Source organism: Elgaria multicarinata, chromosome 8, assembly GCF_023053635.1.
Source record: "Elgaria multicarinata webbii isolate HBS135686 ecotype San Diego chromosome 8, rElgMul1.1.pri, whole genome shotgun sequence".
NCBI classification, from domain to species: Eukaryota; Metazoa; Chordata; class Lepidosauria; order Squamata; family Anguidae; genus Elgaria; species Elgaria multicarinata.
Genome location: NC_086178.1, coordinates 9,193,123 through 9,211,468, shown reverse-complemented (window position 1 = coordinate 9,211,468; position 18,346 = coordinate 9,193,123). Strand labels below are relative to the sequence as shown.

Below are 18,346 nucleotides of genomic sequence, written 5' to 3'. Positions count from 1 at the left end.
AGATACTGGGGTGCCCGATTTTAAAAAATCAGGGGAATTTTGGATTTGCTTGAGGCTTGGCATACATGTGTATACATGCATCAGGTGTCATGGTGCCTAATTTGATGTTTCTAACATGAAAATTGATGGAGTTCTAGCATGGGACTTAATTTGGAGTGAGTTAAAAGGTTAAAGCCCCGCCAAAAATTAGGGGATAATAGGATTTGCTTGAACCTTGCCATGAATGTGGATCTAGATGGCATCTGTGAGGGTGTCTGCTTCCAAGTTTTTATCTGTCAAAATGTCGGAGTAAATTCATGTCTGAAAATGAGGTATCCGATTTTCAAAAATTCCCCGAAAATCAAGGGATGCTTGGATTTGCTTCAGGATTGGCATGCATGTGTATACATGGATAAGCTATCATGGTGCTGAGTTTGAGGTTTCTAACATTAACAGAAAAAAGTTGTAGGCTTTTTTTGGATTTCAATGCAAGTCTAAGGTGGGAAAGAGGAGCTCCGATCTGGATCCAGATCTTCGCAGCGAACCGGAGCGGACTATTGGCAGATCGGAGCAGAGTAGACCGGATCTGGAAGTTGCGAATCTGGAAGAGAAGCAGATTGGGGGGTCCGTGCACACCCCTACATACAAACCTATGTCTGAAAGGTAAACAGTGTGACATGAAATGCAGAAATGTATGCCAGGATGTCCACAGGTGCAATGCAAAGGTAAACAATTTGAATGTCCCAGTGTTTTCCCAAACTATAAAACCTGTCAAAGGCACTTAGCGCCAAATCCCCTAATGACTGCTCATATAGATGTTGAACAACATTGGAGACAGTATGGCACCCTGTGGAACCCCATAGCTCAATTGCAAAGGGGTTGAGGAGTGGTCACACGATGTTACTCATTGAAATCAGCCCCTCAGGTAGGACCAGAACCATTGTAACACAGTGCAGATTCAATCCCACAATAATAATAATATTAATAATAATAATTAGGGCTGTGAACAGACCCCTCCGAACCACTTCGTGGCTTAATTATGGAGGTTTCTTAAGAGGGGGAGAAATGTGGAGATGGTATAGTAGTGTATCTTTAAGAGAGCAAGGATTAGATCCAGCTGGAGGCTGGGCAATCTATATGGGGAAATTGGGGATAGCTTTGAGAAGGCTTAGTCAGGCATACGGCTATGCTGCCGGCCTTGCAAGGCATACTTTAAATAAAGGATTTATATTTATACTTTTTACCTTGCCTCTTTTTGGATACAACAATACATTGTAAAAAAAACCTTAAAAAATCCCAAAACATTCCAAAAACATCTTAAAATTCTACTGGATAGGCCTGCCAGAAGAGATCAGTCTTTATAGTTTTCTTGAATGCTGTTAGACTGTTAAGTTGACGAGTCTCCTCCTGCAGGCCATTCCACAGTCTGGGAGCAGCAGAAGAGAGGTCTTCTGTTATTACATGGTAGTAGTAAAGTTTATAAACTGTTTTAAAGATTAGATGGCCAACATGTTTGTTGTTGTTATTGAGTCATTTTTAATTTTAATGTATTCCTCCCCCAGCCGTTATTTTTCCAACTGGGATTTCTGTCTCTTTGAAAGGTTTACATACAGCAGTCATAGTTGTGGAGGGACACAACACTGGGAGTGTGTCTCGCCAGCCCCACCCCACATGCACACACTTCCCCCCCAATAACCCCCAGCTCCTCCTTGTTCCTGTGGGCAAAACATATGTGCACATGCATGATAGTATTCTCACACAGCCACTGTGTGGCTGGAGCAGGTGTCTTCTAGAGGGACAGGGGTTGGGTAGGCAGCAGTAAAAATTGGGAAATAAATGGTACCAAAGAATGTGTTTGATGAAAAGGGGCCCCTTCTCCTTCTTCGAAAGGCCCAGAAGAAGAAATGCCTAATTTTATAACTGTCAGCCTTGCCTTGGGTAGGGGAAAGTCAAACACACTTCCTCTATGGGGAGGCTCAGAGAAAAAAGGCAAACACGCAAGCTGAAAGTAGTATCTTTTATTGGCTCACCAGTTCATTCACTGGCTAAAGTTCATAGAAGTTCAGTTTCTTTTGGAAGCTCTGATAAAGTGCGTTAAACATGGATTAAGAGATTAAGTACAGTCTTGTAAAGCCACAGTGGATGGAGAAATTGCAAGTGCATCTCCTCACACACACAACTCGCCTCAGTTAGCTACAATCATGGTTCAAGCCAACTTTTGTGACTGTCCTAACTGAGCTCTTTCTGCAACCAGGAGAGATAAGGGCTGTTTCTACACCTGCCTTTTTCCCCAGGATCGTCCCAGGATCATCCTTGAATGTCCAAATGACACACAGGGGATACTGGGAGCAGGCAGGGACAACCCCTCCATTTTCCTGGGATAATAATTAGGTGTGGAAAAGGCCAAGGATGCATTAGTTAACCCTCTCCAATCACACAGAAAGAATTCAGCATTTGTGCATAAACATCAAAGTCAGGGTGGGGATTTCGTAACAGAGAATAAGGAAGGAGAATTTTGCGGTAATTAGTAAGCTATTCTAAATGCATTTATGTTTATGAAAAGCTACAGTGAGGAACTGCACAGATTTTATAAGGATGGGGAGATAATGTGATCCCTACTATAGCATCTAGTCTGAGTTTGCTCACTCCTTCTGGCAGCTGCAACCTGAACGCCCTCAGCAGGCTGGTCAAGAAGATGAAGAGTTCAGTCCTTGCCAGCTGCTCCCCCGGACACACCCGAGCCCCTGTGGAGAAAGCCAAGGAGAGGCAGCCGGTGAGTAACAATCTCTTCTGGAACAGCATGTGCATCTGAGAAAGGAACATGTGTTGGTAGCTTCTTCCCCACCTCATAACCCAAAGTAACCCATGAGGAACTGTTGTATAGCATACAGCATCTTAAATTAAACAATAGAGATTGCAGGGAATGGGACTGAGAAAGAGTGTAAGACCTTTTGTATATGCAGCTGTTAATTTGCTACATCCCCTTTTGGTTTCATTGAAGAATTGAAAGCTGAGCACCATCTGAGCATTTATTTCTTTTGTACTTTTATGATAGATCACCTCTAAGTGGCACACTGCTATAGCTCAAAAGCGCAAATACACAAGAAGAAATTGTGTCTTCTTTCACTTTCACAATTAAATGCTGTATTTTTGTTGCTCAAAAAGAAACCTCACCTATAGCACTGGTTAGATACAGAACTGACTGGAAAGTCATATCATCATCTGGAGAATCCATAATTAACCATGAGTAGTGAATGACAAGGGCATATTAAATGCCTCATGTAGAAAGGCTTTATGAACTGCTGGCAACCAGAGCTGACACTACAATGGTAGTAGTTTGATAATGCAAATGCTCTCAATTCTCTCTTGGAAAAAGAAGAAACCTCCATCATCCAAAAGTTGAATTTAATGTATTTTTCAGATATTTTACTAACACAGAATACTGAGATATTCTACATGTCAAATAGGAAAGTAACTCAGTGACTATTCTGCAACAATCATTGTCCGAAGTCAAACACTAAGAGGGCACTCCTATACAGATCTACTCAGAAGTATGGGGCCCACTGTCTGGTAACTTTGGAAAAAAATCACAGCAGAAATGGAGCAACTATAGCTTTGTTTTTTGAAAATGAAATCCTGATGCATCTCCATGAGTGTTGAAATTTGTGAGAAATAAGTTCTGACTTTGGTTTCAGGACAGATGGAATTGTATCTAATGAAAAGAATTGAGATTGTTTCAGCCTTGCCTGAAAGGAAGTCAGGTGATATTTCTTGGATATAACCCAGAAAACATGTCTATAAATCACAAGCTGGTTTGGATTACAGCATTTACCTGCACCAAATGGTAGAAATTCTTCTCTAGCCACAAAATGTCCATCCTTGTCCAAAAAATGGTTTGGGTTGAACTCTTCCGGAGTCTCCCACCGCTCAGGATCAAGAAGAACAGAACGCAGATCTGCAAGAATATAAGCACCCTGCAAGAAAGGAACATTCGACAGAGAATGAAGTCAGAACGGCACCATTTAGGATTGTTCAGAACTTTCCCAGTAAAAATCATTGCAACCACACATACTTTTCTCGCATCTGAGGACTCACGCTGGATTGTGTATCTGATGGGCTTAAGGGATGACTGATGAATCCAGTTGGAGAGTGGAGCTTAATGAGTCCCCCTCCGCAAAAACTTTGTTCCACCTTCTGCTAGCTGACCTGACTTGCAGCGGTTTTGGCCAGGTAATAGATTTTCGGTGCTTCTAAATTTGCATAAATTAAAGCTGCTATTTGCTCAAATTTACATGATTTGCATAATTTGCAAAAATTACAAATGAAATTCACACAGAGGCAGACATTTCTGCTGCAATTTGTACAAATTATGCAAATTTGGGGCATAATTTCAACAATTTCTGGGATATGAAACAAGCTGAGTCAGGTGTCTTGTGACACCCAAAAGGACCAAATTTCCTTGTGCTGGACATATTTTGCAAAAATGTGGTGCTATTCTACATAGCTGGAGGGCAAAAGGGATTTTAGAAAAAGGAGTGTTGGTGGTGTCCACACCTTCAATCATTCAAAGCTTTTCCTTTTTAAAAGCTTCCTGTGTAGCCAATAGGGGTGTGCACGGACCCCCCGCTCCGCTTCACTTGCAGATCCGCCATTTTTCGGATCGGGCCGCTCCGCCCCGCCCCCGCTCCGCCCACTTCCGCTCCGCTCCGCTCGGAGCTCCGGATCCGGAGCTCCGTTTTTGCCCCCCATAGGGTTGCATTGAAAGCTAAAAAAGTACACAACTTTTTTTCTGTTCAAGTTAGAAACCTCACATTTGGCACCATGACACCTCGTGGGGGTATACACACGCACGCCAAGTTTCAAAGCAATCCCATCATCCCCTGATTTTTGGGGAATTTTTGAAAATTGGGCACCCCATTCAGACCCTTTGGGATAGCTCCGTCAATTTGCATGTTAGAAACCTCAAACTCGGCACCATGAAAGCTTATCCATGTGTCCCCATGGACGCCCAGACTCAAAGCAATCCCATCATCCCCTGATTTTTGGCGCGGCTCTAACCTCTAACGCACCACCCATAACCCTAATTCACACCCCTTTCGATAGCTCCGTCAATTTGCACGTTAGAAACCTCAAACCTGGCACCATGATAGCGTATCCACGTGTCCACATGGACGCCAAGTTTCAAGCAAATCCCATCATCCCCTGATTTTTGGGGATTTTTTGAAAATCGGGCACCTCATTCACACCCCTTGGGATAGCTCCGTCAATTTGCATGTTAGAAACCTCAAACTCAGCACCATGAAAGCTTATCCATGTGTCCACATGGACGCCCAGACTCAAGGCAATCCCATCATCCCCTGATTTTTGGCGCAGCTTAACTCACCCCAAATTGTCCCATTCTACAACTACGTCAATTTGCATGTTAGAAACCTCAACCTCGGCACCATGATAGCTTATCCACGTGTCCACATGGACGCCAAGTTTCAAGGCAATCCCATCATCCCCTGATTTTTGGGGAATTTATGAAAATCGGGCACCCCATTCACACCCCTTGGGATAGCTCCGTCAATTTGCATGTTAGAAACCTCAAACTCGGCACCATGATAGCTTATTCATGTGTCCACATGGACACCCAGACTCAAGGCAATCCCATCATCCCCTGATTTTTGGCGCGGCTTAAACTTTTTAACTCACCCCAAATCAAGTCCCATTCTACAACTATGTCAATTTGCACGTCAGAAACCTATCCTTTGGTCCCATGACAGCTTACCCATGTGTCCCCATGGACACCAAGTTTCAAGGCAATCCCATCATCCCCTGATGTTAGGGGAACTTTTGAAAATCGGGCACTCCAGTATGTCAGGGATTTAAAGTTGCAATGCAGACAGCTCAATGGGGCCAGTTCCAAGGAAATCCCAACATGCCACGAGATAACCCTAAATCTTCTGGCACATTTGAAAAAGGGATTATTGAACTTGATAAAGTCTAAGTGAGCGCAGGAAGGACTTCTCCCCTGAGTCAAAGCAAGACACATCCACCATCCCTGCAAGGCGGGAAGGGGAGAAGGGAGGGAAAGCAGGCAGGCAGGCAGGCAGGCAGGCAACATGCATTGTAGTGCCGCAAGGATGACTTGAGCACTAACGCATAGCAAACCAACCCGTAAGCGGGCGCAAGGAGCAAGTGAGGCAAAGATGCCTGGTTGTTTCTTTCTAAGCCAGCAGTTACGCCTTGAGGGGCACAGAGGAGGACGACTGGGAGCAAGCGTGCCGGAGGGTGCTGGGCACGAACCGCAAAGCCCATCTCCCAGGCACCAGGCCGGCAGAGAGGCAGGCAGAGTGACATGTCATAGATATAGTATTGGGGAGGAGTCAGTCCCGGCAGATGCCCCACCACAGTAGCACCCTGGGTGGGCGTTGGAAAACGCCATCTTGTGGGTCCATACTTCCCCCACCTCATGTCCTGCAGGGTTGCCTGCCTAACCCTTGTGGGGATGGGAGATGGAGAGCTTAGAGTGGCAGTGCCAGCAGCAGCCTTCGGCTTTCCCCTGGAACCAGTGGCCTTGCCCGCCTCTTTCCCCAGCAAGACTGACTGGTGCTTCCTCTGAAGATGCATCTTCATGCTGCTGGTTCTATAATGCCCTGTAGATGAACCCCTGCTTAGGCTGAGTTTGCAGTGGCGACAGACAGCAAAGCGGGGATCCGCTCCCAACTCAAAGTGGTCCCACACGATGGTTGTCTTTCGTTTCCGTGGTGACACCACCAATTGCCCGCCTGAGCTCTCTGGTGTTGCCACAGAAACAGGGGTGGCAGCAGAAGAGGGGTGAGATGAGACTGGGGAGAGAGCCTCAGCCTGCTGCTGCTCCTCCTCAGCCCCCACATCCTGGAGGACCACCGCCTCCTCCTCCTCCCCCTCCACTGTGCTGAGGACCTCGTCTAGGTCCATCAGCGGGCTCATGGGCTCAAAGGATAATGAAGGAGATACTCCTCCTCCTCCTCTAATGGCACTGCTGCCACCTGCCTCTTGCTGCCACCTGCCTCTTGCCACCTGCCTGCTTACGGGTGCCAGCCTGAGCCTTGCTGCTTTCAGCACGCCTGCTTCCTCTTCTCATGATGACTAATAAAATATTAATACTACTACTAATATGTATAAGGTACTATATGTATAAGAAGAATATAATATGTTTAAATGTAGGGAAATGGGACAAGAAGTGGGACTTCACAAAAGCAGTGCACACACAGCACACTCGCAGTCCAAGTTACACAGAGAAGAAAAAGAGAATTATATTTTTTTGGTATTTATTTGTATATAGATAGAAGGAAACACAATCAGGATTTAAGAGAGGGGAGGGGGGACCAACCAACTACTAATATGTATAAGAAGAATAAAATATTAATACTACTACTAATAATATGTATGAGAATATACTAATATATATACTATAGTACTAAGACTATGTAAAAGAATATAATAAAATATGTTTAAGAATATTACTAATAAATGTAGGGAAATGGGACAAGAAATGTGTGTATGCTTTCAAAAGAAAGCTTTCACAAAAGCAGAACAGTCAGGCTTTAATAGAGGGAAGGGGGGGGCAACCAACCCAACCCACCAAACACACACTCCAAAATTTAAAAATAAAGTTTATATTAAATCAAAGTAAGGGAAAAACACAGGGCAAACTAAGCTATAAGTCAGAAAGAAGCAAACAAACACACACACACACGCCAAACTAAATCTATCCTAATCTATCTCCAAAGTCCAAAGCAGGAGCACTAACTAACTAAGTGTTCCCTCCACGAACGCCAACCCACAAAGAGACACAAAACAGAAAGTTCTCAGGGTGGGTCTGCCTTAGTCCCCCCTCCAACGCTGGGATTGGAGGATGATGCTTTCTGAGGAGATCAATTCTCATCAGGATTGGGAGTTGAATGTGCCTGTCATCGCTTCCAAAAAAAAACAAAAAACCCCAAACCCCGATTTTTAAAAAATTATTGCACAAGAACCACAGGACGCAGAAAGTTGAGAGTAGTCTCAAAATGACCCCCATCCACGACTCTCTGTGCACAAGAATTTTCAGAACGATAGCTTAACCCCCCCCCCAGTTATCCCCGATTCTTTCCCTCAATGCAATCCTATGGGCGAAAAGCCGAAAACGCCGTTTGAGCCGCGCGGTTGACCCGATTTTTTAAAAAAAATAGCACAAGAACCACAGGACGCAGAAAGTTGAGAGTAGTCTCAAAATGACCCCCATCCACGACTCTCTGTGCACAAGAATTTTCAGAACGATAGCTTAAACCCCCCCCAGTTATCCCCGATTCTTTCCCTCAATGCAATCCTATGGGCGAAAAGCCGAAAACGCCGTTTGAGCCGCGCGGTTGACCCGATTTTCAAAAAAATATAGCACGCGACCCGCACAATGCAGAGAGGTGAGAGTGGTCTCAAAATGACCCCCATCCACGACTCTCTGAGCACAAGAATTTCCAGAACGATAGCTTCAAAAAGAACGTAGTTATGCGTGATTATTTGCCGCAATGCAATTCTATGGCGAAATGTTTTCAAGATGGCGACCGGAGCGCTCCGCCTGAACTCGGAGCTCCGAAAAATGGCCGCTTCTCTTCGCCTTGCTTCTAGGGGTCCGCGGTCCGCTCCTACTCCGCCTCTGGGTAAGGCGGAGCAGGCCAATCCGCTACTGCTTCTATGCTCCTAATCGGAGCGGAGCACACCCCTAGTAGCCAATGGCAAGTTGACTTCTACCCTGCAATGCCCATTTAGAGTATTTCTTCAGAGCATTCATTCATTCAAGTTATTATTTCCAGACAACCCCATATCTGAAGCTTTCTGGGCAGTGTTCAAGATTCCCAAATATTTCCCCACCCCAACATTCACCTGGGATGATGCCAGTAAGCCGAAGCTCTCTGGGCGGTTCACTTTCGGAGCTAGTGTTAGTCACTTTTTGTTTTAACCATCTTAAATAATTTGGTGTCATTGGCAAATTTGGCCACTTCACTGCTAATTCAAGATAACTTATACACAAGTTGAAATAAATTGGTCCCAATGTAGATCCCTGTGAGATACACACACACCCTACCTTGGGAATGAGATAACGATTTACTTTCACATCCTCTGTACATTGTCTTGCAAGTCCAGCTAATAAAATATATTTTAAACGCTGCATCTCGTGAATCACAGCTTTAGTGTAGGGCAGTTTCCTTATGTCTTGGTAGCAGATTGAGTGTGATGAACTGAAAGCATCTTCTATCTCCTTGTAGACTTTATCTGAGAAAAATAATGAAAATGGAATCTTTAGTTTGGATATAACTTTTTATTTCATAAAGCTTCAAATCTCATTGACAAATATTTATTCTACATGATGTTATTCCATTTAATTCTCTTAATGAATCACAAACTAAAATTGGTGTATTATTTATTTGTTTATTTATTTCTTTATTACATTTCTACTAGGCATGTGCTCCGCTCCGATTAGGAGCGTAGAAGCAGTAGCGAATTGGCCTGCTCCGCCTTACCCAGAGGCGGAGTAGAAGCGGACCGCGGACCCCTAGAAGCAAGGCGAAGAGAAGTGGCCATTTTCAGAGCGCTTCTCTTTCCGCGGAGCGCTCCGATCGCCATCTTGAAAACATTTCGCCCATAGGATTGCATTGAGGGAAATAATCGCGGATAACTGGGTTGTTTTTGAAGCTTTCGTTCTGGAAATTCTTGTGCCCAGAGAGTCCTGGATGGGGGTCATTTTGAGACTACTCTCACCTCTCTGCGTCGTGCGGGTCGTGTGCTAGAATTTTTAAAAAATCGGGTAAACAAACGGACAGCGCGGGTCAAACGGCGGTTTTTGCCCATAGGATTGTATTGCGGAAAAGAATCGGGGTTAACTGAGTTGTTTTTTAAGCTATCGTTCTGGAAATTCTTATGCTCAGAGAGTTGTGGATGGGGGTCATTTTGAGACTACTCTCAACTTTCTGCGTGGTGCGGGTTGCGCGCTAGAATTTTTTTAAAAATCGGAGGGAAAAATACCTTTTTCAAAGGGCTGAGGGGCAGAGTCAGCTCCCGGTCATGATCCCATGATCCCAAAGTTGGAGGAGGGGATAGGCAAAATGGGTAACTTGGGATTCTGGGAAACTTCTCTTTCTTAATCTGAACGGACTTTTCCCAGTGTTTTTTAAAACAGTAGCCCCACCAAATGCACAAATACAACCTGAAATCATATACTAAGCCAATAATAAGCCTAACTTTGGGGAACAACTGAAAAGATGTGGTGCAAGGGGATGAGCTCCCCTAGGGCATTTCATTGTTGATGTGCCCCCACTCTCTCCTGTACTTGGAGGGCCATCAGAGCCCTCCAAAGAGAGTAACCCGGTGGAGCAATGCCTAGCATGAGTTGAAGTGAGCGTTCTACTTCTCAGAGCTGTTGGTGAAGCAATGGCTTTCATGAGTCGAACTGGCAGCTGCTTCCCTCTCCCCTGGGCACGTCCCCCTATTACTGGTAAAAGACAGATATAGCCTTTTTAAAAAAGTTCTTCTTGTTGTTTATTCAGCAACACTGCTGCTTTTAATTCCACCCCTCCTTTGTTTATTTATTGATTTATTCCATTTTATATGCATTACTGGCTTATCCTTGGCTCACTTCCTTATGCCCCCAGAAATGTCTGCTGCATGCCTGCCTGCCTTCCCTCCCTCCTCCCCTGCTCACCTTCCAGGGATGTTTTGTGTGTGTGGCTTTGACTCAGGGGAGAAGTCCTTCCTGCGCTCACTTGGAGTTTTGGAAGTTCCAAATTTTGCAGGTTTAAGCCCCGCCAAAAAACAGGGGATGATGGGACTGCCTTGAGTCTCAGCGTGCGTATGTATCCCTGGATAAGCTTTCATGGTGGTGAGTTTGAGGGGTTTTTTTAACGTGCAAATTGACGGAGCTATGGAAAGGGGTGTGAATGGGGTGTTGGATTTTCATAAATTCCCCAAAAATCAGGGGATGATGGGACTACCTTGAGTCTCGGTGTGTGTATGTATCCATGGATAAGCTTTCATGGTGGTGAGTTTGAGGTTTCTAACATGCAAATTGACAGAGCTATGGAAAGGGGTGTGAATGGGGTGTTGGATTTTCATAAATTCCCCAAAAATCAGGGGATGATGGGACTGCCTTGAGTCTGGGCGTGCGTGTGGACACGTGGATAATCTTTCATGGTGCCCAGTTTGAGGTTTCTAACTTGAACAGAAAAAAAGTTGTATAATTTTTTAGCTTTCGATGCAACCCTATGGGGGGGAAAACGGAGCTCCGAGCCGGATCCGGAGCTCCGAGCAGAGCAGAGCGGAAGTGGGCGGAGTGGGGGCGGGGCGAAGCGGCCAGATCTGAAAATGGCAGATCCGGAAGTGAAGCGGAGCGGGGGGTCCATGCACACCCCTAATTTCTACGTTGCTAAATAGCTGAAGCACTCAGCTTAATACACTTTTATCCCATTTTCATCTAAAAAGATATAAAAAAATACACGTTTAATTAACCTGTGAGGAAGGTTAGGTTGATAAATACAGGCTGACCCAAGGTAATCCCAATGAGTTTCATGGCTGTGTGGGATATTTTATTGATTCATTAACAATACTTGTATACTGCTTGATAAAACAAAATCTCTAAGTGGTTTACATGCCAAGGTATTAAAAATCACTATTAAAACACACAGCTAATAAATAATTATGAAGCTGGTTTTCTCATTCTGACACACTACATTGCTGAACTGGGCTACACAGGCTGACCCTTGGGAATTGCCCAGGGTGCCGAGCTTATGGTGGCCCCGACCAGAGCTGAGGAGGCAGCTCTTTCAACAGGCACCGTAGGCTTTCTGGGTACCCTGCAAACGTGGCCATGGGCATGTGAGTGAGGGCAACAAAGGTGCCCCTTGTCAAGGGTGCTATATTTCCTAAGGCTGGACCTTGCCTGACCTAAGATAGGTTGAAACACCAGTGCTATCACCATAAAAATATATTGTAAAATTAATAAGAACTAGGTCCCAAAATATATGTTTGAGCTAAAGTTGAGTTCCATTTTTATGAAGTGTACCGCACTACATTTCAATTTGTTACATCTGTCAGAGTTGTTAAAATTGTCAATTCTTAGTTTTTGACTCTTTATAACAGTTTTATCTAGGCTGTGCTTTTGTATTTTGTGCTAAATGTTGGTAAGCCATACTGGTTCTGGCTTCTTAAAGGATGTTCATAACCTCATTTATTTATAGGTTTGTCCCATTTCATCATGAAAGATTCTAGGGACATAGGAAGCTGCCTTATACTGAGTCAGATCATAGGTCCATTTAGCCCAGTATTGTTGACGTTGACTGGAAGCAGCTCTCCACGATTTCTGGAAGGATTCGTTCTTTGCTCTACCTGAAGAAGCCGGGGATCAAACCAGCGAACTTCTCCATGCAAAGCATGTGCTCTGTCCCATTGAACTATATGATGACCACATTACACCAGTCTTAAAATCTCTTCATTGGCTGCCAATTAGTTTCCGGACAAAGTATAAAGTGTTCGTTATTACGTTCAAAGTTCTACATGGTTTAGGTCCAGGCTACCTGTGGGATCGCCTTCTCCTGTGCAATCCACCCTGCACACTCAGGTCCTCTGGGAAGAATCCACTTCAGCTAGAAAAACTAGATTAACAACTGTTACCCAGAGGACCTTTTCTTCTGCTGCTCCCAGACTGTGGAATGGCCTGCCGGAGGAGATTTGTCAACTTGACAGTCTTTTAGAATTTAAAAAAGCAATAAAGACAGATCTAGTCTGGCATGCCTATCCAGTGAAATTTTAGAATGTTTTCAGGATATTTTAAGAATATTTCAAAGACGTTTTAATCATGTATGGTATGTTTTAATCTGTTTTAATGTGTATTTTATATCATGTTTTTATAATGTTTGTTTTATACTTTGAATTGTTTTAGTTTTTGTGAACCATCTAGGGAGCTTCGGCTATTGGACAGTATAAAAATGCAATAAATAATAATAATAATAATAATAATAATAATAATAATAATATAATAATAATCTAAATTGGTGGTTATTGCTACATCTTGTGGTAGTGAATTCCATAATTTAACTATGCGCTGTGTGAAGAAGTGATTCCTTTTATTTGTCCTCAATCTCCCACCAATCAGCTTCATGGGATGACACCAATGGGTTCTTTTATTTTTAGAAAGGGAGATGCATATTTTTGTACACGTCTATCATGCCTCCGCTTAACATTCTTTTTTTCCAAGCTAAACAATCCCAGCTGTTTACAAGCTTCCTCATCTTCGCGCATCATTTGATAGGAATAAAACCTTAAAAGAATGACATGATAGGGATCAAGAGTGTCCCTTGATCCCATCTCTCTGACCTTGGATATCTGGATGATTTGTCAGGAGGAGAAGTGCCCATCTCAGAGAAGTTGTACTTGTCTCTGTTCCCGCAATGAAGAAGTCTTGAATACAATGAAACAGGTTCTCTTCATCATAGGTAGAGTTAGGTTCATTCCTGCTCTAATGTTGAAAGTGGAGAAAGGTAAAATTGAATTTAAAATTAATTATAGGCTGTTCCTCAGCATTTCCTTACCTTCTGTGCCATCCTTATTGTCCTAGCAACCTATTATGCCTCATAGTTGAATGTTTGGAGATACTTGTACTGACTAGGGTGACCATATTTTGGAAACCAAGAAGGAAGTCAACATGGTCGGCCCCCAAGGGGGCATGTCCAGCACCAAGGGGGCGTGCCCACCCGAACATAGACTTGGTCACATGTCTGATTTTACAGCACACATTTAAGACAAATCTGTTCTACATAACATCTTAATGCTAAAATCACTGAAATAAAGAACAAGTGAGAGATTCAATGTATCTGAAATTAACTTCACTCACTCCTACTTTTGTAGGTTTTGCTGTACTTTGAAGCTTTTGCTATACTCCGTGTGTTACATTCTCCCCTTCCCTCAAATATCTTTTCTGAGGCCATAGCTAGACCTAAGGTTTATCCCAGGATCATCCAAGGTTCGTCCCTGCCTGAGCACTGGATGCCCTGTGTGGCACTTAGATGAATAGGTTTGACCCCAGAACAATCCTGGGATAAACCTTAAGTCTAGCTACGGCCTATCTGTATCTTCACTCATTGCAAGCTGCTGTTGTTGTTAACAGGGTTTGCTACTGCCCGGCCAGATGGCTAGCTCTCTCTCTCTCTCTCTCCCCCCACCCACCCACCCAAATTCTCCCAATGGTCCAGGTAGGCTGCACACTTGTGGCTTGGGATATTGCTTATTGCAAGTTATGTCTGGTCTTGGTCATGTCTGGTGACTCTTACATTATTATTATTATTATTATTATTATTATTATTATTATTTCCCGCCTTTTGCCCAATACTTTAAAAACCTCTGTCATCAGCCGCCTCTCCTCCTGCACAACTCTGATGCACTCTTAAAACACTCTGTGTGGCAAGCCAGCCTCAGGGCCAAGCTGCAGGTGCATCTGGGTTGCCTTCAGCCTCTCTCTGCCTTATGCCAGCCTGCCAGCCAACATTTCCAGCCTCAAATAATCCCCCACCCCCTCTCTCTGCCAAAGTCTCCCAAAGGTCCAGCCAGGCTGTGCACTTGTACCCTGTGGCTGGGGGTAGGGCAACAGCTTATAGCTTGGTTGCATCCAGTGACTCTTGTTTTTTGGGAAAAAAAACTCCACCGCCAGCCACCTCTGCCTGCACCAAAACTGGACTCTGAGACAGTCTTAAAAAGGCTCTGTGTGGTACAGCAGCCTCTCAGGGCTCAGCTATAGCCATCTCTGAGTTGTGTCTTCAGTCTAACTCTGTCTCTAAGAGATATGCCTGCCAGCCAAAGCCACAAATCTATCTATTTTTCTCTGGTATGCACTTCAAATATTCTGCATTGTATCCCAGCAGTGCAGTCAGAGCCTAGCTCACAAGTATACAAAGTGAAGTGGAAGGGAAGAGGTAACGAAGCAAAGCAATGATATGCCAGATTCTAACTTTTGCAGCAACAGGGCATCTGCAAAGAAGAGAGCCTCTCTCTCGACTGGCACCTTACTGTTGGTCATGAGAGTTTTTCTCTAAAGATGACCCTTCATCGCCCATGATGTGGAAATTTGAGAAAAAGGCCTCTGGCCCATTCTGTTTTGCCCTGTGGACTGCTTTGACTGACCTCTCCTTTCCCACATTTTGAATTGTGGATGCCTTGCCTCTGCTGAGCTCCAGGTACCCGACTGTACACCAAATCTGCAACAGGAAAGGTGCCCTCCTTGCCCAGGACTTCTTGCCTAAAGACTGGAGATCCCCTTAATGCCAAGGGCTGAAACTGCTCAATGTGCAACACCCCAAAGAGGAGGTTTGACAACCTGAATTTGAAGGATATGGCTCCAGCAGTTTTAAAAAACAATAATTTTAAAACTTTGAACTTTTTTAAAAAAATCTAAAAAAACAATGGATGAACAGATCTGATTCAAACGTGGCATGGCTAAATCTCTCCTTAAGAGCTATCATGGTGCCAACTTTTAGCCTTTTATCTTTAAAAGTGTCATTTTTAAAAAAATAATAATTTTAAAACCTCAAACATTAAAAAAATCCTAAAACTCAATGGATGAACATATCTGTTTCAAACTTGGCATAAATAAAGTCCTTGTTAAGCACAATCATGGTGCCAAGTTTCATCTCTTTGTCTTTTAAAACGATAGTTTTAAAAATAATAATTTAAAACCTCAAATATTTTTTAAAAAATCCTACAAAATCAATGGATAAATGGATCTGTTTCAAATTTGGTATGGCTAAAGCTCTACCTAAAACCTATCATGTTGCCAAGCTTCATATCTTTAGCTTTAAAAATGACGGTTTTAGAAATAATAATTTTAAAACCTCAATTTTTAAAAAAAAAATCTAAAAAATTCAATGGATTAACAGATCTGTTTCAAATTTGATGTGGCTAAAGCTCTACCTAAAACCTACCATGGTGCGAAGTTTCATCTCTTTATATTTAAAAAATTATGATTTAAAAAATTACAATTTTAAAACATCAATTTTTAAAAAATCCCTAAAAAATCATTGGAAGAATGTATCTGTTTCAAATTTGGTATCAATAAAGCCTTACCTAAGAGCTACCATTGTGCCAAATTTCATGTCTTTATCTTTAAAAATGACAGAGTTATAAGCATTTATGTTAATTCCCATTAGAGCTGCTCTTTGGCTGGGGAAGATTGGAAAAATCCGGATTTCCCCTACCCTCCCGGATTTGTCATCAAACACCCAGGGTGACCAGTCAAATGGTCACCCTAGTACTGACCTATGTGCAGACAGCATCTTCTGCTGCATGATTTGGCTGTTTTGGCTGAATGAGGCAGTGAGTCACTCTATGGCCTTAGCTAGACCGCGCTTTATCACGGGGCGAACTCCAGGATTGTCCCTGTGTGTCCATATGATGCACAGGGGATCCCGGGATCAGGGAGGGATGATCCCGGGATCAGGGACAGATGATCCCTCCCGTGCCCTGGGATAGAGCCCTCCCTTTGGGCCTACTTTTTCTGCGGTCCAGGGCTGAGGCCATGACTGTGGAACGTGTGGCCCGTTGCCACGTTTTGACCTGGCTCTGGCGATTACTCGTGCAAAGCCAGGAGCTGTGCCCATTGGGGTTTTGGTGGCGGGAGTGGGGGAAATAGTTATTTTTTAACAAAAATAACCTTACCTAGAGCACAACCATTCGCGTGCTCCTTCCTCTTCAAAAATAAAAAATGGTGGGCACGACGCCTCTCTTCCTGAGGGCATCGCCCCTCACATGTAAATGGAGGAGGGATCTCATGTTAATCACAATGTGAGATCTTCCCTCCTCCGTCACGGACTATAAGGTAGGTCTAGCTAAGGCCTATATCTCTTTCTTGAGTGTAGGTGTGTGTATTTGTGTGTGTGTGTGTGTGTGTGTGTGTGTGTGTTTGTAAGAAAGCTCTTTACTGTGTGTGTTTATTTTTTCTGTATCTGTGTGCTTTATACTGTAGCAAAATCTGCACTACTGCTTTAGAATGGTTTATAACTGTAGTGAGAGCTGTTGGGGCCCAGGACACACTCCGTATACAGTTTCCAAATGTTTTTGAAGTGTCATATCCTGCTTGGTGTAGATCTGGCCTGCGTTTCTTTTTGAGTTTTTTTTTACCATGGAAGTGATATAAGGCTTTAGCTTCCAGGAAAATATGGGAAATGGCTTCCATTAAAATATGTAGCGAAAAATGTTCTTGCGTTGTTAATGTACTTTGACCCTATTGTGTCCTTGCACAAATGTCACGTGCAAGTTCAGTGTTGGGGCCACAGTAGAAGACTCACTACTAATGACTAGCCCTGGGGCCTATCATGGCACAGACACAGCCCTGGCTGTGTGGCTCTGAGGATATTATTGTTAGTAGCATCATGATTTTGTGTGTTTTTGGGACTTCCCTTCCATCTTCCTGTGCACTTGTGAACATAAAGTCACTTGATTCTGATGTGGGGGTCTGTGTCATCTGAAGGCCCTGATCATGTCCTATAGACTTGGTAACCAATTAGGTTGCCTGAAGTGCACAGCTGGCCATATATGGAGCAAAGTAACTGCTTTAAGGCGAACATAACAGCAGCTCAAAGAGGGTTCTGTCAGCTATGCGCACGCATCCTGTACTTTGATGTATAAATGTCTATGCCACATCCGCCCAAGTTAGTTGGAGCTGGGTGTAACATGCTGATGCTCTTGCGTGTATGACCTGTCTCTGTATCGATACAATAAACAACTCTTAAGAATATCTGGTTCCGTCTCACTTGGAGATAAGTCCGGTTGGACAACCTAACCCATCATCCACATCAATTGGCGAGCCAGCCAGGAGCAGAAAGTCCGACTGGTCGCATGAGGCCGGCTCAGCCCGCTGCGGCCCAGTGGGCGCCCAGTAGATATTTCTACAAGGCACAGCCATCGGCGGGACGTGTCTTCCTCCGCTTCCACCAAAGGACGAGGCTCCTGACAGGTGAGACGAACCTTTTATTCTTAAAATCTTGGAGGGCCCCTAGAAACCTCGGAATTTTTATAGTCATCCGGCGTGGTGACACATTTTCCCGGCGTGGTAATAAATCTTACTGACCTATAGTCATCCGGCGCGGTGACACGTTTACCCGGCGTGGTAAAACAAATCTACTCGGCGAAGTAGATATTAATTAAGAGTGACCCATAGTCATCCGGCGTGGTGACTTGATTATCTGGCGTGGTAATCACCAATTAAACTTGTTGCGGCAAAGGACAAGAGGATATAAATTATTTAAAAATGGGTCAAGGTCAGAGTATTCCGAGCGGAAGTCCACTCAGTGTGATGTGTGAACAATGGGACAAAGGGAAACTGCCT

The 18,346-nt window shown here is 43.8% G+C and overlaps 1 protein-coding gene across 1 annotated transcript in view; it reads right to left on the bottom strand.

Moving 5' to 3' along the window:
- Nucleotides 1-2,532: 2,532 nt before the first annotated feature.
- LOC134402410 (cytochrome P450 2J5-like) overlaps nucleotides 2,533-18,346 on the bottom strand; it is a 49,228-nt gene continuing 33,414 nt past the window's right edge. Inside the window, exons 6-9 of the mRNA XM_063131840.1 lie at nucleotides 13,348-13,489; nucleotides 9,068-9,255; nucleotides 3,812-3,953; nucleotides 2,533-2,723 (exon numbers count right to left, since the gene is read on the bottom strand). Coding sequence (XP_062987910.1) covers nucleotides 2,533-2,723; nucleotides 3,812-3,953; nucleotides 9,068-9,255; nucleotides 13,348-13,489 — 663 coding nt within the window. The remainder of the gene's footprint in view (nucleotides 2,724-3,811; nucleotides 3,954-9,067; nucleotides 9,256-13,347; nucleotides 13,490-18,346) is intronic.